Source organism: Sciurus vulgaris (assembly GCF_902686455.1).
Source record: "Sciurus vulgaris genome assembly, chromosome: X".
Taxonomy (NCBI): Eukaryota; Metazoa; Chordata; class Mammalia; order Rodentia; family Sciuridae; genus Sciurus; species Sciurus vulgaris.
In genome coordinates this window covers 81875496-81901686 of record NC_136471.1, presented here as the reverse complement: position 1 = coordinate 81901686, position 26191 = coordinate 81875496, and the positions used below count along the sequence as shown (strand labels likewise).

Below are 26191 nucleotides of genomic sequence, written 5' to 3'. Positions count from 1 at the left end.
AGTTCTTTTATTTTGTTTTGAAACAGGGTCTCACTAAGTTGTGCAGGCTGGCCTTGAACTTGCACTTCTGCTTTAGCCTGCCAAGTAGCTAGAATTACAGGCATGCACCACCATGCCAAGTTGGCATTACTTAATCTTTTTTTGTTTTTGTTTTTGTTTTTGGTACTGGGGATTGAACCCATGAGTACTTTTCCACTGAGCTATATCCCCAGCCCATTTTAGGTTTTCTTTTTGTTGCTGCTATTGTTGTTTTCATTTTGAGACAGGGTCTCACTAAGTTGTTGAGACTGGTCTTGATCTTGTGATCCTTCTGCCTTAGCCTTCTGAGGAGCACTACCACACCTATATGGCTGTGTTCATTCTAATCCACACATCAGTCCTTCATGGTAGGCATTACTATTCTCATTGTAAAGATGACAAAACAGAATCTCAGAGGAGTTTGACTAAGATTACCCAGCTAAATAAGTTATAGAGCTAGGATTTAAAACCAAGTTTATCTGGCAGCAAAACCTGTGCCCAGTACAACTACCTGAGTGTTATACTTCAACTAAGACAATCCAGCTACATGATGACTCTGAGAAGATACAACAAAGGTAAAGGCAAAATCAGCAACCTCACATAGCACTCAGGAAGCAGTTGGGATCTGAGAGGCATAAATATATGACCCTACATGTGACCCAGTCCTCCAATAGTAACTCTTTCTGAAAATCACACAGTTACTTACTTGACCAAGTGTCTTATCAGAAGTTCCAGCATCTCACGGTTCTTTTCTGGTAGCTTATAAACCAGGGAGTGAATAGCTCCTAGCCGATAATCCAGGTTATCAGACTCTGTCAGAAAAAAGAGTGTGAGAGATGTTTGGCTTTCTGGGCAATTGGATTGAACAAACTCTCATACACACACACACACACACACACACACACACACACACACACACACTCACACACACACACAGATGCAGAGAAGACAAACAGAGACATAAAGAAAATCAAAAGTTGAAGAGATAAATAGGTACAGAGACAAAGAGAGACCAAGAAGAAAGAAAGAGAACAAAAGACAGAGAGAAGAAAACAGGCCTAGAAAGATAAAGAAAATAGAAGATAGAAGAGAAGGAAGAGGCGATAAGGCTGTTTTAAAGGCAATCAGAATTTTGGCCACAGCAGATTGTTCCTAAAATGTCCCACCCACATGTATACCTCTGTTTGACAACCGTTTCCCACCCACCTTCCTTGTAGTACTGTTGCTGCCTCTGGGTTCTTGTGAAAATCAATAAGGGATCCCAGAAGCACTGAGCAAAGCTCCCTTGCCTCAAAGACCTGTTAAGCCGTCAAGGCCCCTGAATCCTTATCATTCACGACACAGGTCACAGTGTAGGATGAGGGCTGTGTACAGGCAGGAGAGACAGTCATAAACTGGCCTCGTCCAAAATGGTTAATGCTTCTTTAAAGGCAAATCTTTAGGGTTACTCTACATGTCCTTGTTTACATGGACCCCTCTACCCTTACTCTCATTTTTCTTATGTAGAAAATATGATGCTTGTGCTAACAGATTAAGACTAAGGACTCACAACATAATTGCAAAAGCATTTGAAAAGGCAAAGTACTAAAGGAAGCTGAGACACAGCTGTAATGTAACCATTTTGCTGTTCCTTGGTAATATGAGCCAATTCTCTTGTTCTGAAGTAAGAGATAATAAATAAATAAACCAAAGTCTTTATGCCTGTCATATCCCTCAAGTTAGCCAATTTATTCCAACCAACTCAACTAACATTAGTTTATGAAAAATCATATAACTCTTGGGATAGCAAGCAGGAATATCTCATTTGGCAGTGGGAAAAACTTGTGTATGTGTTTTTGGTTTTTGTCCCACAATTAGTTTTCAAGACTTATTGTTGTATACCTTACTAAGAAACCATGACAACACATTAACTAGTAACATAAATACTTACTGGCAGCAGAGACCAGCTCTTTGTGAAGCCTATAGGTCATGACAGGTTCAGAAAGATTCCTGAAATTAATGAAGACTGTAAGTTCCTTTGGGGAGGGTGTAGCTAGACCTTGGATTCTCATTCTGTGGACCATGAGGGCAATGTTTCTGAGCCCCCAGCTTAGTGTGATTGCATACATCTTTCTCTTTACCTGAGACTTTATCAGGCAATACAAGTTGCTAGTAATTCAACAGAAGTCCTGGAAAAACATAAACTAAGGCTTCTAACGAGGTCTCTGATTGCTACTCAAAGAGAATGGAAGTAAGAATAAGCCCTGCAAAGTTCAAAAAGAGGCATGCTCTGCATGCTACCATGAATCCCTTATGATCTGATATATGCATAGAATTTCCAAGTACTCTTGCATCTGTTTTTCCTTTTCATCTTTCCAATGACCCATCAGGTGAAACAGTTATTCAAATCCTTATTTAATTTAAGAAGAAACTGAGATTCAAATGTTCTCCATTTAGTCAAAAAATATTGGCTGAGTACCGACTTGTGCCTGGCATCATGCCAGATTTTGGGAATCCAGAGATGAATAAGTATAGTCCAAACCTCCAAGGAGCTAACTCTAGTAGAGGAAAGCATCATACACAAAATTTTCCATACAGTGGGACAAGAGTAAACAATAAATATGTGTGGTGAGGAAGTAAATAATAAAAATAATAATAATAATAATAATAATAGCAAACTTTGCATCATTTTAAGTGATTTATGTGCTTTAACTCATTTAAATCTTATGATAGGTACTATCATTATAGGTACTATGATTATATCCATTTTATCGATGAGAAAACTGAGACCTACAGCAGATAAAGAACTCGTCCAAGTTTACACAGCTAAGAAGTGGCAGAACCAGGCAGTCTGTCTCTAGACTCCCTGCTCTCAATTACTGTGCTACATGACCTGCCACTATTATTGTAGCAATCCAGAGGAAACAGGTAATGAAGACCAGGACAGAAATAGTGGAAATAACATACAAAGACAAGGTGAAGAGGATGCTCTGAAAGACACACTAAAAAGAGAATCCCTTTATTGACTGGGTCTGATGGTGATGGATGGAGTAATTTGGTTTGGGTGAGTAGACAGAATAGGAATGGATTAAGAGGGAAGAAGAGAGGTTAAGCAGAGGGACATGTCTATTAAAAAGTTGGAACCAGAGCCCTTGTAGGGCTGAGAAGCAGATGTGGAAATAATGAACCCAGAATGGTGGTTAAAACCATGAGAATAGATGGCCCTGCTCTAGGAGAGATGTCAAACTGACAGTCAAAAAAGGCTTTCTGACATTTATTCTTCTTTTTTGTCTAATATAGTGTATATAAGTGAAATGGAATTGAATCAATGATCAAAATAAGAAAAGTTAAGCTATTTCATATAAAAATCTGTATTTCCATCTTTGTTGAAAAATGTTAATGATCTGGCTCCATCAGACCATGTGGATGGTTGCAGAAGTAAAGAACATTACTGTTTATATATAAAGAAAGGGATTGCTATGCAAATAAAGGTTCATTATACAACACATTTAATATGAAAACAGACTACCTTGCTCATTTTCATTTCCTGGACCCCATAGATATTTGAATTTTCCATCCCTCAATATAATGTAAAAGGAACATGACCCTGGGAAATATCAGGTAGAAATTTCATAAAGGGGATGGCCAACAATGACTAATGAGGCAAAAGAAAAAACAAAATCAAGTGATACTGCAAAATCCAAAAGATAAGAAAGTTTTAAGGAAGTCTTGTTACCAGTTTAAACTCTACAGAGAAGTCAAGTAACAAAAAGACTAAAATTATCCTCTGTATGCAACACTGAAGGAGTCACTGGTGACCCTGGCAAGAACAGTTTCCATTGAACAGTGGAGGTAAGAGTCAGATTAAAATGGGATGAAGAGCAACTGGGGGTTAAGAAGTATATATAGAACAAGTAGAGTATTGATACAGAAGCCTGGCTGGGATGGGGGCAAATATATTTTGCCTTGTGAGATGGGCATAAGCTTTGGGGGACCATGGGTAGAATGTTATGGTATAAATATAAGATGTCTCTCAAAAGTATGAGAAAATGCAAGAAATTTCAGAGGTGAAATGATTGGGTTATGGAAGCCTAAACCTAATAAGTTCATTAATCCACTGATAGGAATTAACTTGGTATTAAGAGTAGGCAGGTAGAGTGTGGGAGGAGGAGGCGGTGTGACCTTGGGGTTTATACATTGTCCCTGGTGAGCACAGCTCTCCCTGATTCCTGATTACCATGTCCTCTGGTACTTTCCAATATGCTCTCCCACCATGATATTCTACGTCATCTCAGACCAAAAGGAATGGAGGTGGCCAACTATGAACTGAGACCTCTAAAACTGTGAGTACCACATAAACTTCTTCTCCTCTAAAACTATTCTTTCCAGGTGTTTTGGTCATAAAGGCAAAAAAACCTGACTAAAACACTATTAAATGCCTTCAAAGAACATCATGCCTTCTTTCAGAGCACTTATTGTTTGTTATATTTGTATGATTATTTATCTTCTGTCTGTTCTCCTTACAATAAACTTTTTAAGGTCAGAGACCATATCTACTCTCAACTGTATGTTTACTGACTAATATTCTACTTGTCATAGAATAGGCACTCAGAAAATGTTAGCTGATTTAGAGATGGGCACTCCTGGAATGACAGAGTCAGTTAAATAAAAGATACAAAAGAGAGAAGTGGGTGATTTCTATGGTACTCTCCTGGAAATGTTAGAGACAAAGGGTGATTTAAAAATCCAGAACACAGAAGGAAACCCACTCTGGGAATACTGATATCTTTGAAAAATCTAAAAGGTATTGATCGGCTGGTACAAATTAAAAGTCCACAGATGAGAGAGTCTGAAGAATGAATATCTCTTACTGGAGGTGTTGCCCACTCAAAATTTCAGGCATCTCATCTTTCAAAATGGCAATATTATTAATTATGGGATGAGCTAAGAATGATATAGGTTGGAAATGGTCTTAACCTATAAATACCTTTGAAAACATTGATTCTTTTTAAGGAGACAGAGTATCAAATACTCTTACTATTCTCATCATCACAAATCTTCTGAAAACTCACAGAATATTGCTCTCTGTTTTTATTAAATTACCCAACAACCCCATAAAGGCCATAGTTCCCAGTAATTGAGGGCAGGGGAAGAAGACATCCCACTGCCAGCAAACCAAATAAGAGACACTAACTTTCAAAAAATACATGATATGATCATGGATATTATTTAATGGGGTAAAAGAGTACCTCAGTTTCCTCATCTGTAAAATGGATACTACATCACAGATGGTTCTCAGTTATTGGGAGAGAAAACAATCACACATTCAATGTAAGCAACTAGTACATTGCCTAACATAGAATAAACCTTCCTATAGCACTTGCTTTCTTCTTTGGCAGATTCAGGAAATATACTTGTGGAAAAAGTAATCAAGATGATGTTAAATTCTAAGATGATGATGCTGTAAAAGAAGATCACTTAACAGAGTACCATCGACCCAATCTTTTTGAGATTAGTAATATGATGCCAAGGAGCATGACAGTTGAAAATAAGACATTTTAACATATAAAGTATGGTGGCACATAATATGGGACATAAATAGTTAAATAAATCCATAAATGGATTTTAAATATATATTTATCTTGGCTGAGTGCAGTGGTGTATGCCTATAATCCCAGCTACTGCAGAGGCTAAGGCAGGAGGATTACAAGTTGGAGGCCATCCTCAGAAACTTAGTGAGATCTTGTTTAAAAATATAAAATAAATGGGCTGGTGATATAGCTCAGTTGGCAGAGTGCTTGCCTCCCATGCACAAGGCCCTGGGTTCAATTCCTAGCACTCCCCCCAAAAATAAATAAATAAAATAAAAAAGGCTGAGGATGTAGCTCCGAAGTACAGCAATTGCCTAGCATGCATGAGCCCCTGGGTTCGATCCCCATACTAAAACAAAACAAAACAAAAATATATGTGTGCGTGTATATGTATGTATGCATATATACACACACATACATACATATATAAAATCACCTTAATATAAATTTATGCCAATAAAGTGAACAATATGAATACATTGTCACTGTGCAGTCCAAATTTGGATATTACTTTTTCTTACTGCTACCACTTTATTTAGTTCTAATAATTTTATGATTATATTTTCTTGATTTGGTTTTGACTTTCATCATGCATATTAAGGCATGTATACACACACACACACACACACACAATTATTCAACCCAAATACAATTTGATGTTTTAGAATGATTGTTATCCACTAGAATATGTTAATAATCATGAATTGTCACAAATTTTGATTTTTCTAGTGAACCCATCATGACACTAACTTTATCTGCGAGCAGTGGAAAAATGACTTCAATTATTCCAAGAACATCTTTTTAAATAATGTATTTTTTCAAAAACTTTTTTTATTAACAATTATAATTTCCATGTTTCTTTTGCTTAGTTTCTCAGATTTAAAGAAAAGGTCTTCTAATGTGCCTCCTTCTTTGACAGAAATCCTCTTCATTCTTTTTTTTTATAGTTAGCAATCATGTCTAACTTTCTAAAACTGTGTGTTAGCTCTAATCCCCACCCAAATTTCATTAACTATGAACAGCAAAATCCCAATTCAAAACAGGCATACCTGAGGTAGAATTTCAAGGAGCTGGTGATTGTCTTAATGTCCCAGTCACTATTATGAAAATCAACATCTCCTGGGCATTTGGGATCTATTTGAGAAAAGTAAACCAAAAAAAGTTAATCTTCACAGAAGCTTTACCCTTTACCCCCTTAACAAAATGAAGTGAATTCATTAAAAATTGGTTATTCAAATGAGTTCTCAAGAGATCAAAATGGTACAAAAAGAAAGTATGATATTTCAACAAGTCCCTTGCATTATGGTCCAGCATGTAAGAAGCTTGGAAGTCACCTCTTTCATTCACACTACAAGAACAATATCTGAACACACTGAAAATCCACTCTTTATAGATTCATCATAGAACTGATAGACCTGAGGGTGATGGGGAAAACTGATGCTCCAGGTCAAAAAAAGTAAAGATATACAGAGGCAGAAAGTGAGAATCAAAACTAATTACAGCAGAAGCCCAGGGTCAAAAATCTTCTAAGAAGTCCAAAGCAGGATAGGAACACTTAATTTGTAATGGACAAATTGTTGGAGGCTCAATATGTATGAGTTTGAGAGTTAAAAACTCCTGATCCTAGGCAGAACCCCAGTTTTTTTTTTTTTTTATTTTGTTTTCAGGAACCCTATCAGGTTCTTACAGTAAAGATCTGAGAAAAATCCTCCCATACTTCCATGCTTCTGGCAGGGCAGAAGAAAAGCAGTCATCTTTATGCCCAAGCTTTCTATTCTTTTTAACAGTAGAAAGAGAAACTGAAGGGAAACTACCTTACTGCAGAACCCTGATCTACTAGTTTTACCACAACCTAACTAATCTGGGTAAAAAGAAATATTCTACTCAAGATACTTCCTGTGTCTCCTGAAGAGGAAAAAACAAAACAAAACTGAGAAGCAGTTGGAAAAGTCAGAGGCCAGGGCCCAGCTCACTAAAAGAGATATGATCACAGGCATATAGAATATTTTCCCTCCCATGACACCTTACCCCACATCAAATGGGCTCCTGTATAATAACAGAAAAATATGACTAAAAGTTGTACCACTCAGAGAGAGTATCTATGGAAAATCAAAGATAATAGAGAGGAACAAAAACAAGAACACTAGAGGAAAACTTAGCCTCTTTCACCTACAGTTACAGCAAAGAGTAAACACTGGCTAAACCATAGCCATATAAACATAAAACATCACACTAATGGCCTATGTACCTACATTCCTTTTACCTATTAAATTATATCTAGCCTGCAACAAAAAATGAAAAGGCATACTAAAAGACACAATACATAGTCTCAAGATGCCAGTGAACATCAGAAACAGATTCAGATATGGTAGCAATATTATCAGAATTATCAACCCAGTTATTTAAAACAACTATGAATAACATACTAAGGACATGGAAAAAGTGAACTACTTCAAAGAGGAAATGGATAATATAGGAGAAATATGGAAACTCTAAGAAAGAAACAAAAGGAAATGCTAGGAAAAATAAACACCACATAGAAAGGAAGAATGAATTTAAGGGCTCATCAACAGACTGGGCACGGCTAAGGAAAGAATTAATGAGCTTGAAGATAAGTGAACAGGTACTTCTAAATCTGAAATGCAATGAGAAAAAGAATGAAATAAAGAACAGAATATTTCAAAGCTATAGGATTATCATGAAAGATAAAATATACATGTGATAAGAATACCAGAGGAGATGCAAAATAAAAAGGAAAGAAATATTTGAAGCAATAATGACTAAGAATTTCTTGAAAGTAATGATAAATGTCAAACCACTGATCCAGGAAATTCAGTGAACCCCAGACAGGATATATACTAAAAAGTCTATATTGAAGTATATTATATTCAAACTTTTATACCTTTATTTCTTAATTTAACTTAATTTTTTATTTGGTGCTGAGGATTGAACCCAATGCCTCACAAGCACTATACCACTGAGTTACAACCACAGCCCTCAAATTTTTTTAAAATTCAAAGACAAATGAAAAATGTTGAAGTCAAGGAAGGGAAGAAAGCGCCTTACTTATAGAAGAGCAAGGATAAGAATAACATTGTGCTTCTCTATAGAAGCCATGCAAGCAAGAGGGGAGTGGAGTGAAATATTTAAAATGTTAAAAGAGAAGACCAACAATAAGGTGACTTTTAAACTTGCAATCATTCAGCAGCTATCCCCCCAGGCTCAAAGTGAGCAGTATGATCAGTATTTAGGCATTCGCCTCAGCCCCTTTTCTTGGTGTAGGGAAGAAAGAGCAGGAGATAAACTCTAGCTCTTAGCTTCTTTGAAAGGAAAGAAGAAACTGGAACACATGCCTATGACCCCAACTTCTCTAGTTGCATCCCAAGAGAATGGCTTATATCCTATATGGCTCGAGGCAACAGTACAATTTAGCACTCTCTAGTTTCATGGTGGCAATTAAGAACAATGAGAGCAGGATGGACAAACACAGAGCTTAGAGACACCTAAAATCTCTGGCCAGGCTGATTGGGGAGGAACATCTCCTGTAACAGAGCATTCTAACAAGACTGAGAGATGTGGTTCTTTTATCTAATATAAAAAGGGTGAAATAAGGAAACAAAGGTAAAAAAAAATTGAAGAATCAATCATCATTTTAAAAATAAAAGTGCAAGAGAAATTTCAAGAAACTGACCCTAAGGAAATGCAAATATTTGATTGACCTGACAGGAAATTTAAAAGGACACTCATAAAGATGTTCAGCAAAGTAAAGCAAGGCATGAATGAACTGAGGATCTATTCAAAGACAAAGAAAACATAAAAATTACCAAACAGAAAATCATGAAACTAAAGAATATTACTAAGATCAAAATCTCAATAGTGATTCAGTGCCAGACAAGATCAAGTCAAACTTGAAATCAGGTCACTGGAAACCACCCAATCTGAAAAGTAAAAGAATAAATTTGGTCTTAAGGGACTTATCAAACACCATCAAGAAGAATAATTCATACATTGTTATTATCCATAAATCATATTATATCATTGTATATTATGTATACTACCATAATGTGACAAGAGAGAAAAAAGGGATAGAAAAGCATATTTTAAAAAATAAAGGCAGAACACCAATTTTTATAGCAGCTCAATTCACAATAGCTAAGCTACAGAACCATCCTCGGTGCCCTTCAACAGATGAATGGATAAAGAAAATGTGGTGTATATACACAATGGAATATTAATCAGCCATAAAGAATAATGAAATTATGAATTTTGCTGGTAAATGGATGACTCTGGAGACTATGATGCTAAGTGAAATAAATCAATCCTAAAAACTCCAAGGCCACGTATTTTCTCTGATAAGCAGATGGAAACAAACAACACGTGCGGATGGGGGGAAGAACAGAAATTCATTGGATTAGACAAAGGAGAAGGAAGGGAAGGGAATGGGGATGGAAATAGGAAAGACAGTAGAATGAGTTGGAAATAAATTTCCTATATGTATGTATACACCATCAGTAAAATTCCTCATCATGTACAATCATAAGAATGGAAAATCATACTCCATGTATATATAATATGTCAAAATATTCTCTACAGTCATGTATATCTAAAAAGAACAAAAAATTTTAAAAGAAATAAAATAAAGGCAGAAACTTTTTCAAGTCCAAGGAAATACTGGAAATCTAGATCTAGCAAATGTGCATTCTTTTTCTCACTCACCACCGTTTTAATTATCAGAATATCTATTGTGACTGATCTAGTTAGGGACAAATTCTGGATATGCAGGAGTCATTACAACCAGGTAATAAATTGATTTTACTTGAGTAATCCTGGACTAAGAAGTTAATTGCTGGTTTTCTCTAGAGGAGAAAATGCATATAATACTGTAGGCAGGAAGATGAAAAAAATGCTACCATGGATCTTGATATTTTATATAGAAATCTCAAAGGGAATTTTCTAAATTCAGGACATGCCTTCAATAAATGATGACATGATGAACTTGATTAAATCAGATGAAGGAAAAAAAAGTCTACATCCAGGAAATACAACAGACTTCTAAGCGAATGAATCCAAAGAGACCTACAACAAATCAAGCTGTTATAAGTTCAAGACAGATAACAGTGAAAGCTGAAAGAGAAAAGTGACTTGTTACATACGAGGAAACCTCTATAAACTACAAGTGGAATTTTTAACAAAAATCCTGAAGGCTAGAGGGCATGGGATATTACACTCTAAAAGTTGGAGAAAAAAGAAACAAATCTTGCCAACCAGGGAAACTATACCTAGCAATCCTGTTCTTCAAAAACCAAGGGGCGATAAAATTTTTTTCAGACAAAAGCTGAGGAAATTTGTAACCAATAGGCCTGCCTTTGTAAGAAATGCTAAAAGTAGTCTCTGATACAGAAGAAAAGGTTGTGAAATTACAAGAAAATACATAACAGTATAAAACTCACTGGTAAAAGGTTGTTACTAGCTTAAAATACATTGTTTGGGAGTAAGTTTTATATTCCATGTAGTAATCAAACATAAAACTCCTTGTGGATTCAAAAAAGATGAAAAGAAAGAATGTAAAGCATATTGCTAGAAAAATTATCAAACCACAAAGACAGTAAATGAATAGAGAAACAAAGATCTACAAACTAAAAAGGGAAAAATGATGAAATTGCAATAATAAGTCTTTACCTATCAATAATTAATTTGAATGTAAATAGGCTAAATTTTCCAATCAAAATACTTTGAATGACTGACTGGAAAATAAGAGTTGACTGTATGTTGTCTACAGGAAACAAAACTTCACGAACTCTTAGGATATAATAGAATGAAAATAAAATGATGAAACAAGATATTCCACACAAATAAAAAAATTAAAAAAAACAGATCAGGGATAGCTATACTCATACCAGACAGAATAGACTTTTAGTGAGTAACTGTGAAAAGAGGCAAAAATGTTATTCATAATGATAATGTAATCAACTTACCAAGTAGTTAATAATAAATATGTATAGGCATATACCCAACATTGGATCACCTAAATAAAGCAAATATTAATAGAGTCAAAGGGAGAGATTGATGACAATATAATAATAGGAGACTGCAACATATCAATTTCAACCTTGGACAAACAATCAAGATAGGAAACCATGAAGGAAACATTGGACTTGAACAACACTTCAAACCAAATTGACCTAATAAAAATATAGAGAGCATTTCATCCAACAACAATAGAACCAATACTCTTCTCAAGTGTATATGGGACATTTACCAGAATATATCAAATTAAACCAAGATAATGAGTCTTTAAAACAAGTTAAAATCATATCAAGTATCTTTTCCAGCCAGAAAGGCATAAAACTAGAAATCCATAAGAGGAGGAATTTTGAAGAAATCACAAATATGTGGGAAATAAAGAGCATGCACATGAACAACAAATGGGTCAAATACAAAATGAAAAGGAACATTTAAAAATAATTTGAGACAAATGCAAATGGAAGGAAATAAAACATATCAAAACTTAAAGAGATAAGGCAAAACAGTTCTGAGAGGGAAGTTTATAACAATAACTGCCTATGTTGAAAGAGAAATATGAGCTCAAAAAATAATGTTACAATTCAAGGCACTAAGCAAAATAGAACTAACTTAGCAGAAGGGCATATGTAAAAATCATAGAAATAATAACAGCTGAAATAAAGAAGATAAAGACTAGAAAAATTACAGAAAATGCTGACAAAACTAAAAGTGTTTTTTTCTAAAAGGCAAAGTTGACACAATTCTAGCAAGCTTAACAAAGAAAAAAGAAGGCTTCACTAAGGAAAATCAGAAATGAAAGAGGAGACATTATAACTGAAATCACAGAACGAAAAAGGATCATAAGATACTACAAGGGACCACTATACACCAACAAATTGGATAATCTAAGTGAAATGGATGAATTCCTAGAAACGCGCAGCCCTGTAAGACTAAACAAGAAGAAACAGAAAATCTGTGTAGACCAATAATAAGTAAGGAGAACAAATAATTAATAAAAAGTCTCTCATTAAAGAAGACCCTGGAACTAAATGGTTTTATGACATGCTTCTACAAAATAGTTAAAGAATAACTAATATCAATCCTTCTCAAAGGCTTCAAACAACATTGAAGAAAAGAGACTACTTCCAATATCACTTTGAGGCAGCATTACCCTAATGCCAAAGCTATACAAGGACACTGCAAGAAAACTACAATCTAATATCCCTGAAAAACACATGAAAAAATTCTCAACAGAATACTAGCAAAACAAACTAAATAGCATATTAAAAAGATCATTCATACCAGATGTTGTGAAACACACCTATAATCCCAGTGCTTTTGGAGGCTAAGGCAGGAAGATCACAAAATTTGTCTCAAAAAATAAAAAATAAATTAAAGAGTGGGGATGGAGCTAAGTATGTGAGACACCAGGTGGAATCTCCATTACTGAAAAAAAGTCATTCATCATGATCATGTGGAACTAATCCCAGTGATGGCAGATTGTTCAACACATGCAAATCAATAAATGCAATACATCATATTAACAAAAAGAGAACAAAAACTACATGATCATCTCAGTAGATACAGAAACAACTTTTGAAAAATTCAACATGTGCTCATGATAAAAAAAAAAAAAACTGAAAAAATAAGCATAGGAGGAATGTACCTCAACACAATAAAGGTCATATATGACAACCTCTTTGATAACATCATGATCAATAGTGAAAAGTTGAAATCTTTTTCTAGAATATCAGGATCAGGACAAGGATATCTTCTGTCACTACTATAATTATTAGATCAAATTGTCTATAACGGTGATTCCTAAATACAGATTCTAGGAAAATGTGAGATGCTCTTAAAAATGTTAATACCATGCTCCACCTATATCGTTAATCTAGAATCTCTGGAATTGAATTCCAATTTTTAAATTTTAATTCTTGAGGTGGTTTTAATGAATAGTAATGGCGCTGAGATTATGGGTTACTAATCTAAATAATAAGTAGAAAAGTTAAAGGTACTGGAAAGGAGGTATTCATTATTAATCTTTTTTTTCTATGACATAATTGTCTACTTGAAAAACACAAGAGAAGCAATTGAAGAATTGTTAAAATCAACAGGAAACCTTGTTAAAAATCCCTAGTCAGAGAAACTGAAAAACAAAACACAAAACTTCATAAGCATCCTATATTTTTCAATTAGAAAATTCAAAATTATAAAAAGAAAAATAATGGCACTGTGTATGATATTTACATAAACAAAAAATCTATATTCAAGACTTTAAGAAAAATCTAAAACATAAAACTATAACTGGTGTAAATTTAAAATGCTGTGATCCTGGACAGAAAGAATAATATTCCAAAACTGTCTACTTGGTTCTGATTAATTTAAATAATTAATAAAATTCTACTAACCATACTAACAGGCTTGCTTTCTGCAACCTGGTAAATAATTGTGAAGCTTTTATTGAATTATAAACTAACAAAATGACTGAAAGAATTTTTAACCTTAATAATTATGGAGAATCTGTGCTAGTTGATGGGAGAATGATTAATGATGCTACATTAACAAAGTCCTACTAGTCATAAGAATGGGTCAGTGGAAAAATGAAAAAGTTCCCAAAAGATCATTTCGTAAGTATACGGACTTAATATAAAATCAAAACCACATTTTAATTTCCTGAAAAAAAAAACCAGAATTTGTCAATAAATGGAGCTTAGAAAATTAACCATTCAAAGCTAGGCATGGTGGCACATATCTGTGGTTCCAAGATATTCAATAGGTTAAGGCAGAAAGATTCCAAGTTGCAAACCAGTCTGGACAATTCAGCAACACCCTGACTCAAATTAAAAAGGGCTGGGATGTAGCTCCGTTGCAGAATGCTTGCCTAGCATGCACAAAGCCCTGGGTTTGATCGCCATTATCACAAAAGCAGAAAAAGAAAAAAAACTCTTTGGGAAACAGTAAGTTAGATCCTTATTTCAAAAGCAAACAATATATTCAATTGTGACAATTGCTAAAAACTTGCAAAGAGATGACCACTTGAGAGGTGCACTGGGAATCATAACTTCATGTAGTATATGTACTCTTTATATCTCAAAAATAAGTTTAGTCAGATAAGAAATTAGAGTAATTTGAGGAGCTTTGTGAAATGTAAATTCCTGCATTCCAGGAAAAGAAATCAATTAATTGTGTCCAGGATAAGGTTTGTGGGTTTTTTCAAAAAATAGTTAATTAATTAATAACACCTCAAAGCTGATTCTACAATGAGGCTGATTTGGAGAAAACACTGTCTAAAGATTGTTAAGCCATCACTCATGTAATGTGATAGATAATAACATTTAGAAAAATGATTTTAGGCAATATTTCAGTCAAAATTCTAACCACCACCACCAATAAGGGCATAATGGCCTTTCCATTATATTCAGAGACAAAAATGAACAAAAAAACAAAATCAAATTTAAAAGAAACTACAGAAATTTTAAAAGCTCAACTATAATACATGAATCATGTCAGAATGTCCTGATTAATTCAGAAAATGTTAGATAATACGATATTTACTGTGAAAATTCTAGTTGCATGAATAGGAAAACTGGCTTTGATTACTGAAGTTGATAAATCTGATCTAGTAAAAGGCTGAAAGACAAGTCACTAATAGAAAATGTGGGCACAAATGAACCCATCAGGCTCTGATGCAAGCTATGAAGGCAGTGATGACTAATGTAATAACTGATTACTTTCAACACATAAGGTCTTGGCAGCTATTTATTAGGCTTTTGCTCACTCCACTTCTTCAATTTAAAACCCATGGATGCCAGACTAAAGAATAACTGGAAGAAAAGTCACTTCATTAGGTACTTCTGAATATAAGATACATTTATGCATCAAGTTAAAAACAAAATTCATCCACAGAATATGGCAGTGGGTGATCTCCAAATACTTAGTAAGTAGTCCTGACAAATGTTTCTTTCACTTTGAAGAGATTCTGGCTGTAACCATAGAAATAGTCATACCGGAATTGATCAACTATTTCAGGTCAGTTTTATAGATACTAGATAGACAAATAAGATAGATATAAATAAAATAGACATAGAGATATAATGTGTGTATATATACACACACCCATGTATGTACACACACATACACACATACACACACAAATTATATCTCTATATACATTAATTAATTAATAACACCCTTTTTTTCAAGTTGCAGAAGAGAAGGCTGTAACTTGAAAAAAAGGGTGTAGTCAACCTTGGTTATCAGCTTAAAATAAACTCAAGGCCCATTGATTTTCCCTGGGATTCAAATTATATCAAGACAGACAGAAAGACACACACACACACATACACACATGCGCACAACCTTGATGCAGTAATTCTACTCTGGCAAATCTACTCAAAGAAAACTTGGGAATTATGCATAAATGCATTGTCACAAAAAAGGAAAACAACTGAAAAGCTCAACAAGAGATATATTAGATGATAAATTATGGTTCTGTTTCCCATCACAATCTTATGTGAGCATGGAAATATTTGCAAGGCATTTTTAGTCACATGGGAAATATTTTATCCAGTTAATGGAGGTATATAAATATCACCAAACACAATGTCCAAAAAACAATATAGAGCCACCAGAAAAATAAAGTCCACAAAATTACACTCTCCCACCACATAACAAAGAGAATACTTACATTTTAGATTAAGGAGGAAAATAAATGCCAGGTCCCAGGAGATATCACTTACATTCCTTCCAAAAAATCTTTCAGGGAGCAAGGATAAGGCTGAACCAAGTGCATTACTGAGAAACGAGAAGGCTAGAGGACTAGGATTAATCTAAAATCACACCAGAAAGAGAAAGATTACACAAGTATTAAATTACTGAAAAACAGTAAGGATGGATCACAGCACTTTGGGGAAGGTCTTTCTCTGTAGTCTTCAAACGACGGTCTGTGAAAGGCATTGCTTCTAGGAGAGAAAGCAAAACCTGAGAGGGAGCTATCCCTGAAGATTGGGTGGTTAAAGGTAATTAAAGCAAAAGAGGAAATTTGGGGAATGGTTAGATATCCACCAGGCAAAACAGATTTCAAACCAAGATGATAGAATAACACAAAGAACAGATTTTAGGGCTAAAATGAAGATGCATCAGCTATGAATATCTATACACTGAATAACACGACAACCACCTTTATAAAGCAAAAATAAGGGAAATACAATGAGACATCACTAGAAACACACTAATCATGAGTCTGTATCACATCAATTTCATTACACAACCAATCAAATAAACAAAAAACAAATACACAAATGAAAGTCTTGGGCAACATAATCCAGTCGGTCTTCTGGATGTATATCAAATTTTGTGCTGTGATAATAGAGACTATATTCCTTTCTTAATTGTACACAAAAAAAGTCACAAACACTGACAGAGAAAATATCAGTAATTGACAAAGTTGAAATATTATAAATATTCTGTAATCATAATGCAATAAAAGCATAAATAATTTTTAAAAGTTCATCCCACTTAGAAATTTGCAATCTTTCCATGAAAATAATTCTTTAGTAAATAAGGAAATACAAATTGAAATCCTAGAACATCTCAGGCTAGGGGGTGTATCTTTCAGTGGAGTAGCACCTGCCTAACACATGAAATCTTGGTTTTGATTCCTGGCACTGGAAAAAATAATAAAAAATTGAAAAATAGAACTTGTTTTAAAAACATGCTAACCAAAATAGTACATATCAAAATCTGTGGGCTTCATTTAATAAGGTGAACAGGGAAAGATTCATTGACTTAAAAAAGTTCATCAATAATATGAAAGAATGAAAAATGAATTAAATTCATGGCTCATAAAGTTAAAGAAAGAACAACAAAGAAAAAATCAAAAGAAAGGAAACAGTAAGAAGGAGAGCATTAATTAATGAGGTAGAGAGTAGAAAAACATATCTAATTAATAAATCAAAATTCTAACTTTTGCAAGGCACAGTGGCACACACCTGTAATCCCAGCAGCTCAGCAGGCTGAGGCAGGAGGATCATGAGTTCAAAGACAGCTTCAGCAAGTTAGCAAGACCCTAAGAAACTCAGTGAGACTGTCTATAAATAAAATATAAAAAAAGGGCTGGGGATGTGGTTCGGTGGTTAAAAGCCCTTGGGTTCAATCCCTGGTGCCAAAAAAAAAAAAGAAGAAATAAAACAAAAAACCTAACTTTCAAAAAAATATAAAAACATATACTACAAATCTTCATCAAAATCAGGAAATACACAAGAATAAACAAAAAGAGGGAAAACCATTGAAAGAGAAGAAAATTTAAACCATAAGAGACTAGTTTGTAGTTTTCAATACCAATAAATTTGAAAGTCTCAATGAAATTTTCATCAAAATTGATATCATTAAAGATTAAAAACTTAAACAGAAAAATTTCCAAAGTAAAAATAACACCAAATTCAAAGAACAGAGTCTGAGGGATCCACAAATTATTCTAGAGCATTGAAAATGAATGAAACTTGTGTGATTCTTCATACAAAGCAAGTGCAACATTAATAACAAAACATGAAAAGGATAGTACCAAAAAACTACAGATCAATTCTACTGGAATATCAATACAAATATTCAAAATAAAATGTTCACAAACCAAATCCAATACCATACTAAGAAAATATAGCATGATCAAGTTGAATTACTTCCAGAAATGCAAGAATGAAATGTTGGCTAAATATTAGGAAATATATACTATTTTTTATAGATTTAAAGATAAATTATGACTTTCTCCACAGATGTTGAAGAAGACTTCAACAACTAAATTCAACATCCATTATTAATGTTTTTACAGTTAAAATTAGCCAAGTGTGGTGGCAATTCAGAAGGCTGAAGTAGAAGGATCCCAAATTTGATGCCAGATTCAGCAATTTAGCAAGATCCTGTCTCAACATAAAAAATATCTAAAAAAGGGCTGAATTTCTGGGAATGTAGCTCAGTGTGAGAGGCCCTGGGTTCATTATCTATGTTTACAAAAAATTTTAAAAAATCAAATTCAATAGACATGCCTTCAACCCATGCCGGCACTGAGGATTGAAGCCAAGGATGCCCTAGCACTGAGATACATTTCCAGCCCTTTATATTTTATTTTTTAAATTTTGTGAGGGATTTGCTAATTTGCTGATGCTTTGATCCTCCTGTCTCGGCCTCCTGAGTAGTTGGTATTACAAGTGTATGCCACCACACCATTTACAATGGCATTCTTAACATGGTAAAGCATGCACACACACACACACACACACACACACACACACACACACACGTACACATACGCAAAATGAGAGAAGCACTTAAGAACTGTAAATAAGGAAAAGCAATATTTACTTTTGCAGATATGATAATATATCTAGAAAACCTAGTTAACCAATGATAAAACTACTATAAAATGAACATTCTGTAAGTCAGCAGAATATGAAAATTAATGTATATAAAGCAACATCATTCACATACCCAGGCAATATATAGAGATTATAAAAGTAGAAGAAATCTCATTTACAACAGCAGTAAAGATGAAATCTTTAGGAATAAAATTAACCAGAAATGTGCAAGATGTACACAAAGAAAGATATAAAACATTCCTGAACAACACAACAATAGGAAAGTAGACTTGAACAAATGGAAAGATGCCCCTTGTTCTTAGATCAGATGATGAAATGTGATGATGATGTAAATTCCTCCTAAATTACTCTATAAATTTAGGGAAATCTCAACAACCTTTATACATGGCTAACAAGTTGATATTAAAGTTCATATAGAAAAGACGAAAGAATGGTCATGAAAACACTGAAAAAGAAATGGTACACAGGAGGTCAAGTTTTGCCAGACATTAAGACATACTATGAAGACTGTACATACAAAACAGTTCAGTATCAACAAAGGAAGATGCAAAATAGTAGAATGCTATAGTTTAGAAAGAGACTCAAATATGCAGGGAAATTTAATATTCATAAAAGTGGCATTTTAGATCACTGAGGACAAAGACAGATATTTTATTAAATGGTACTGGAAAAAGTAAACAGCCATTTGGACAAAGATAAATTTAGAAACATATTTCATACCATATATAGTAATAAGCTTTTAAAGGGATCAGAGATCTAAATGTGAAAAAAAAAATGAAACCACAGAAGTACTGGAATAAAAAACAGACCATTCTCTATTTATCTTGCATGTGAGGAAAAGCTTGTAACTATCACTCAAAATCCAGATGTAATAAAGTAAAATGTTGATAAATGTTATGGGTTAGATATTAAGTGTGATCAAAAAATTCAAGTGTAAGACAATGCAAAAATTTTCAGTGGTGAAATGATTGGTTTATGGGAACTTTAACCTAATCACTGGATTAATCTATTTATATGGATTAACTGGGTGGTATAGGTTGTGTGGAAGGAGATAGGTCACTGGGGGTGTGACTAGGGTTTATATTTTGTCTCTGGTAAGCAGACCTCTCTTTGCTTCTTTGTTGCTTGCCACCTCCGCTGCTTTCCTCTGTCATGTCCTTCTGCCATGATGGTCTGCCTCATCTGGGGCCCAGAGCAATGGAGTCAACCATCCAGGGACTAAACCATGAACCCTAAATAAACTTTTCCTCCTCTAATTGTTCTAATCAGGTCTTTTGGTCACAGCAACAAAAAAGTTCACTTAATAAATTTGACTATATAACATTTTTAAAATACATGTCAAGACTTCACAAAAATAATATCAGATTTTAACTGACAAGCTGAAAGAAAGTATTTGCAACATGCATAGGAGATAAAGGGCCAAAATCCCTGATAAAGAGATAACTCAAATACTGAGGGGCAAAAAGCTTAACAAAAAACCCTGGTGGATAAATAGTCAAAAGACATGAACAGACAATTCACATACATAGTATATATACATCTATGTGTGTGAATGTATGCATGTATCACTACGAAAAAGACAATCGACCTCTCAGAGTAAGATAAATGCAAATGAAACATACACAACAGTACCATTTCTTACATATTAGATTTTTTTTTGTATATCACTATATTCTGTTAGCAAAGCTTTGGGGAAATGGGCAGTCCCCACATTGCTGGTGAAAATGCAAACTGGTAGAAGCCTTCTGGAGATGAATTTGCAAATATTTAGGAAAATGACATATGCACTTAACGTTTGTTCCAAAAATCCCACTTTTAAGAATTTACCTTGAAGACATACCATTAAAAATATGAAAATACTTGAGCATGAAATAATTCATTATAGTGTTGTTTTGTGTGCAAAATACTGGAAATAATCTAAATGCTCAGACATAGGACAGTTGTTGAATAAACAGCAGTATGTTCTCACTCTGAAGCTCTTTGTCAAAGGCTTATTCTGCATTTATCGAGATTATACTGTGGATTTTATCATTTATTTTTTAAAGAGGTACAACACATCAATTTGTGTATTTTAAACCAATTTTGCATCCTAGGGATAAATCCCACTTAGTCATGGTGTATAATCTTGATGTGTCGCTGAATTTGGTTTGCTAGTATTTTATTGAATATCTTTGCATCTATTATTTATCACGTATATTGACCTGCAGTTTTTGCTTCTGTAGTATTTCTCTATCTTTGGGATCAGGGTGATTTTGGCCTCATATAATGAGATTGGAAGTAAGTATTCCTTCTACTTCTATTGTTTAGAAAAGGTTGAAAAGAATTTTTATTCTTATTCTAAAAATAATAAGTTGAACTTCATCGAAACAAAAAGTCAGTCAATTCTCTTCATGCATGGTACATATATTCCATAATCCTTAAGAACAATGAATTAGCAGTTGCTGGAACTATTGCTCCAAGCAGAAAAAAAAAGAATTAGTTTCCCAGAGGCTCCTGGTCACAATTTCATCGTCCAATACACAATCTTGTTTTATGTGTGTTTCTGTTTAAACACATTTAATATATATTGTTGATTGGCTAACACTGAACTTATGGCCAGCAGCATGAAAACTGAGGTCTATTTATCTGACATACTTATTTTTTACATTAGGCACACCCCACCCTTCTTTTCCTTAAGACTATTAGATAACACCTGACACTAACACTTGGCAGCAATTTTAAACAGTGAAGTTAGCAACAAAAGGCACAAAAGTATGAAAATGGGGAAATAAACTGACAATGAAAAGGATATGTGTTTTCAGTATGATAGCTGAAATAAAACTGCAGAGACTCACCTTCTTCAATCTCAGCTAAAAGCATGGATATTGAGCAACTCATGATTTTTCAGCTGTGCATATAAGTGACCATGAATATACTTTATTGATTTTAGGGTTACAAATGAATTAAAGACCATGCATGGTGGCACATCCCCGTGGCTCAGGAGGCTTAGGCAGGAGGATCACAAATTCAAAGCCACCACAGCAACTTAGCCAGGCCCTAAGCAACTCAGTTAGACCCTGTCTCTAAATAAAGTATTAAAAGGGCTGGGGATGTGGCTCAGTGGCTAAAGCAACCCTGGGCGCAATCCCTGGTACAAAAAAATAAATAAATAAATAAATAAAAGGGAGTAGGAGAATTTGCCAATAACAAATCCACAAATAACAAGGATTGGCCGTGTCTCTCGATTTTTAAAAATGCAAGGACACCAGTGAGCATGAAGTGGATCATCAAGGGAGATTAATAAAAGATGAGATCAAGAGAGGTAACAGCTTGCAGGGGCTTTGGACCATTAGAAGGATTTTGCTTTTACTCAGAATGAAAAGAGAAACAATTGATGAATTTTGAACAAAATAATGGACTGTTATGACCTGATCTTTTATTATAGAAGGAACAATATAACTGCTGTCAAACAATAGTAAGGTGACAGGGACACTGAAGAAAAGAGACACATAAGGGGACCATTGTAACAATCATGGTAAAAGTAAAACTGTGGCTTCAATTTCATAGTGGTAGAGGTGCTGAGAAGGTATCAGACTGTGGATATAATTTGAAATAAGAGCCTACAAAATCTGTTGGTGGATTAGATGTAAGAAGGAAAAGAAAGAAGTTGTAAATGACTCTAAAGTTTTGGATCTGAGCACGAGGAAGAAACTGAAATGGGGAATCATGTGGACAATGTAGATTTGTAGGGTAGGTAAAATATTTCATTTTAGACATGTTAAGTTTAGAAATATCTAAAAGAAACTTCAGTGAAGATGTCAAATAGGAAATTTATGTACATGAGTCTAAAGATCCAAGAAGAGACCTGGGAAAAGAAAATAAATCTTCCTTTAATGAAGGCATAATGAGTGCCATCCCTAGGTCAGGTGTTGTGCTAGAACCTGTGCTATCCATTATGGCCACCACCAGCCCCATATGGCAATTCAAACCTTAATTAAATTTAAATAATATCAAACACTCAGTTCCTTATTCTAAACAGCTGCATTTCAAATGTTCAATAGCCACACCTCCCTTATTGGACAGCATGGATAAAAAGCATTTCTATCAGCACAGAAAGTTCTATTAGACTGTGTTATGCTAGATCCCATGGGATGAGATATAACAGGAAGAAATAAAGGAAAGCCTAACCAGCCAGAATGTTAGCAGTAAAAGTGGCAGTATAAAATATAATGTATTGTTAAGATCACAAATACTAGAGTCAAAATGCCTAGCTTATCATCTTGGCTCTTCCTTTTGGAAATTACTTAAGTTTTCCCGACATTAGAAGATATAGATTAACATACAACTCCATGTATAATATACAATGTTAGATCTCATTGTCCTGGAGACCCAAACACAAATATAACCCCTACCTCAGAATCTAACATATTCTGCTTCAGCCCGACACTGATGGATAATATAAATTAAGCCAGGAACAATAATTAAATCATCAGAGAGGCCTAGGGAAGTTTCTTGGGATCTGACTAAAGGCTTCATGAAATTGGACCTTCCTGGGCACATTCTGTCTAAACTACTCCATGAACTAAGCCTGCTACTAGTTTGATTAAGATCAGAGCTAACTTCTTATAAAAGGATTATTATAACCATGTTTTATTTGGGTACTTGGGCAAGTGTGTGTATAGGTGTGTGCATATGAATTAGTTTGGAATTTGAAAACTTAAAGCTCAGGATCTTACATTCTTCAATTCCTTGGTGTCACATACATAAAAATAATGCTGTCTTTTTATTCAATTAAAAAGGACATGAGTAATGTTTGATTAATGACTAATCCCTTCTTTCCTCTACCCAGGCCTAACCCTCCTGCATATTTTTCGATGAATGCCTTCCACACCAGATCTAAGAAGGAAGGGGAAAAAAGGAAATTGTTCACAGAGCAACTACTGGGTTTGACGTCAATGAAGTCCAGATTTTTATGGGCCACCCTGTGTGATCCTCTATTGAAGGTGACTATCACATTGCTTAAAATTTCAAGGACCCTTGGACAGATCCCAAGAATAGATATAGATAAAAACATGAGATTGCTGAACATGCCTACACAGTCCGCAGGAATGCTGCTACTTGATTCACTTCCTGTTTGTGGGCATCTGGCTGAGAACATCAACTCCCCATAGATGTGTACTTTGGAGTGCTAAGTGCAAAAATTAAAAGACATATGATTTTGATATCGCTCAGTGGGGAGAGAGATTATAAAAGGACCATAGTTTAGCTCTCACTTTAAAAGTGTACATGGTGTAATCTGTGAACACAAACACATAAATATTTCAGGGAAGAAGAGAACAGAAACAGAAAGGCTCTGTGACACAGGAGTTTGCTAACAAAAAAATCTACATGGAAGGGCTGGGGATATAGGTCAGTTGGTAGAGTGCTTGCCTTGCAAGCACAAGGCCCTGGGTTGAATCCCCAGCACTGCAAAAAAAAAAAAAAATCTACATGGAGACTAAACCTGTTTATAAAATCTTGGTTCTACTGAAAAACATTAAAGACTTGAATGATGTGACACTAAATCCAGGACTTCCACATATAGACCATATATTGTGTGCCACCAGGATAGGCATCACTGACAAAGTCACAACACAGTGATTCATGCAGTTGGGAAGTATGGCATTCCTGGCTATGCCATACCAGATAATAGAGAACTAAAAATATAATAATAGAATAAAATACATTGAATACCTACTCTATACCAGATGCTACTCTCAATGCTTTACACATACTTAACTTAGTTATCACTCAAAATAATCATTTAGATGGTAATACCATTCACAATCTTCAAAAGAGTAGAGAAGCATTGAGTGGGAAATGACTTGCCCAAGATGATATAGCTACTAAGTTGTAGATCTGGGGTATGTACCCATCATACAGAACCAGTTTTGTTACAAAAAGGAAATAAAACAAAACAAAAGCAACCAAGGAAGGTACCCAGTTTATCTATAAAATTAAAATTGAACATATATGCATATTACCAAATATAAAGTATTTTTGCCAAAAAATTAAACCTATAACTAATCAAGCCTCTACATCAAGATACCAATTTATAGGAAAGAGAATCAACACACTGTATATGGTTATAGAATGAGGAGAATGTGAGAAAATCTGCAAGATAAATGATCCAGTTATTTTCACAAATAAATGAAAAGAAAGAAAAGAGAAGGAGGAAGCCATGGATTAAAAAAAGTTTTGAAACATAACCAAGTACAACGTGTGGATCTTGTTTGGATCTGGCTTCAAATAAACAAAACAAAAAGTTTTAAGTACCACTGGAACAATTTTCAGGAGCAAAACTGGTATCATGCTTGTTTTTTTTAAACAGTCCTTAGCTATGAAATATGACCTCTGAAATGTGCTTCAAAATAATCCAGTAGGTAGAAAGCGTGGGAATTTTTGAAACTGTACTGGCCACTTGTCAAAGATTGTCAAAGTAGAATGATGAATATGGGGAGATTCATCAGAACATTTTCTTTACACTCATGTATGTTTGAAATTTTTCCATAATAAAAAAGTTATTTTCTGAAAAAGAAAAAAAACTGGATTCAGAACTGATAATTATGGTTGTTTCATAGGATGGGAATTGTTTGGCTGGGAATCAATGGCAAAAACACGTTTTCCTTTTTGTTATTTACCTTCATTTCAGAATTCTGTACAAAGCACAGATCAACTCCATAACTTATGATGATACTTATTTTTTTGAGTCTATGATGGTGCAAAAGCCATATACATTCAGTAAAAACAATATGTTGAATTTTGAACTTTTCCCAGGCAAACAATATTTAGCACAATGCTCATGCAGCTGGTCAGTGGCAGCAAACTAGTTCTTGGTCAGATCACAAGAGGAAACACCTGATGCTCTGTAGGGTACTATGTCGCTAAGTTATGATGTTCAGTAGGGTAGGTATAGTAAATGCATTTTTTATTTATGGTATTTTCAATTTACAAAGGGGTTATCGGGATGAAGCCTCATCATAAGTTTAGGAGTATCTATTCATGCATAACCTATACAAAATTTAAGCTAAAAAAGAGAAAAAGAAAAATCTCAACATAGGCAAGGAGCTACCAAGAGAGTACATGTTGACTAACAGTTGTCCCTAAGGAAGCTGGTTATAGACTCAAGCATAGAACATTAAAAAAACAGGTAGGACTGGACAGGGTGGTACATGACTGTATCCCAGTGACTCAGAAGGCTGAGGCAGA

General features: G+C 34.4%; 1 protein-coding gene across 2 annotated transcripts in view; it reads right to left on the bottom strand.

The window, feature by feature from the left end:
* OPHN1 (oligophrenin 1) overlaps positions 1-26191 on the bottom strand; it is a 414702-nt gene that overhangs the window by 77627 nt on the left and 310884 nt on the right. For both annotated transcript variants that reach the window (XM_079125058.1, XM_079125057.1), the window contains exons 16-18: positions 6638-6722; positions 1949-2007; positions 725-830 (exon numbers count right to left, since the gene is read on the bottom strand). In XM_079125058.1, the coding sequence (XP_078981184.1) occupies positions 725-830; positions 1949-2007; positions 6638-6722 (250 nt within the window). The remainder of the gene's footprint in view (positions 1-724; positions 831-1948; positions 2008-6637; positions 6723-26191) is intronic.